This window comes from Volvox carteri, assembly GCF_000143455.1.
Source record: "Volvox carteri f. nagariensis unplaced genomic scaffold VOLCAscaffold_10, whole genome shotgun sequence".
NCBI classification, from domain to species: Eukaryota; Viridiplantae; Chlorophyta; class Chlorophyceae; order Chlamydomonadales; family Volvocaceae; genus Volvox; species Volvox carteri.
The window spans coordinates 1,781,600-1,782,588 of record NW_003307553.1 but is presented as its reverse complement, the minus strand read 5'-3'; the positions used below and the strand labels follow the sequence as shown (position 1 = coordinate 1,782,588).

General features: G+C 56.2%; 1 protein-coding gene across 1 annotated transcript in view; it reads right to left on the bottom strand.

The window, feature by feature from the left end:
* Positions 1–989, bottom strand: part of VOLCADRAFT_88922 (uncharacterized protein) — a gene marked incomplete at both ends in the record, with an annotated part of 14,133 nt that overhangs the window by 8,592 nt on the left and 4,552 nt on the right. The window contains one exon of the mRNA XM_002948453.1: positions 346–424. Coding sequence (XP_002948499.1) covers positions 346–424 — 79 coding nt within the window. The remainder of the gene's footprint in view (positions 1–345; positions 425–989) is intronic.

Genomic DNA, 989 nt, shown 5'->3' with positions numbered 1-989 from the left:
CGAAGATGATGCACCTATGCAAAATGCCTACGACACGTTATCACCTCTTGTAGACCTCCAGCTGGAAGGCTTCCCACTCGCCAACACCTGGCCGGAGGCACTACAATCCCTTTACTCCCTTTCGGGCACTGGCCCGGACATGGACCTGGACCTTATGTAATGCCCAGGAATCGCCACTCGAACAGGCGGGCCATGCAACTTCTACGCATTGGCTCCCACAACGTTCGCAGCCTCCTGGGATCAGGGTACAACAACGCATCCGAACGCACAGCCCAACTCATCCGTCAATGGGCTAGGCAAAGGCTGGATATCGTCTGCCTCCAAGAAACAAGGGTAACGGCTCACCGTGTGCCCCAGGCACGAACGATACTCCACAACCTGTCTCGGGCGTTTCACCTGGGCCAGTGGGTATCCTGGTGGGACCCTGCGTTGGATAGCCGGCGTGGAGGCGGAACAGCAATCCTTATACGCAGCGCACTTCTCACCAGCGGGGCATTAACCTTCCCGGGGACACAGGCCCAACCTACGATGTCAGGAGACGGTCGTCTTTTGCGCTTACCCATATGCTGGGGAGACCATACCTTTACTTTAATCAGTGCTTACCTTCCTAGCGCTGATCCCCCGGCCCAAAGGACTTTTATTCAGCAACGTCTACGGCCGCTTATGGCGGATGCTGGACTCCATATCTGGGCAGCTGACTTTAACTTTGTCAACAATCCTGACCTTGATGCATCCACTCCGTCGGCACGGAGGAATGATGTCAACACCACGGCAGAGTTTAACGTTACTTGCCCGGGGATGATTGACACGTTCCGCCTAATACACCCCCGCCGGCGTGCTTACACATACGTCCATCCAGCGGGAGCTTCCCGTATTGATCGTATAATGGTATCGCAAGCCCTGGAAGCGGCAGTCTATGGCAGCGATACAGCCTCAGGGACTCCAGCGGATCACCGGATCACCCACACTACCATCCGGGCAGCCAATAG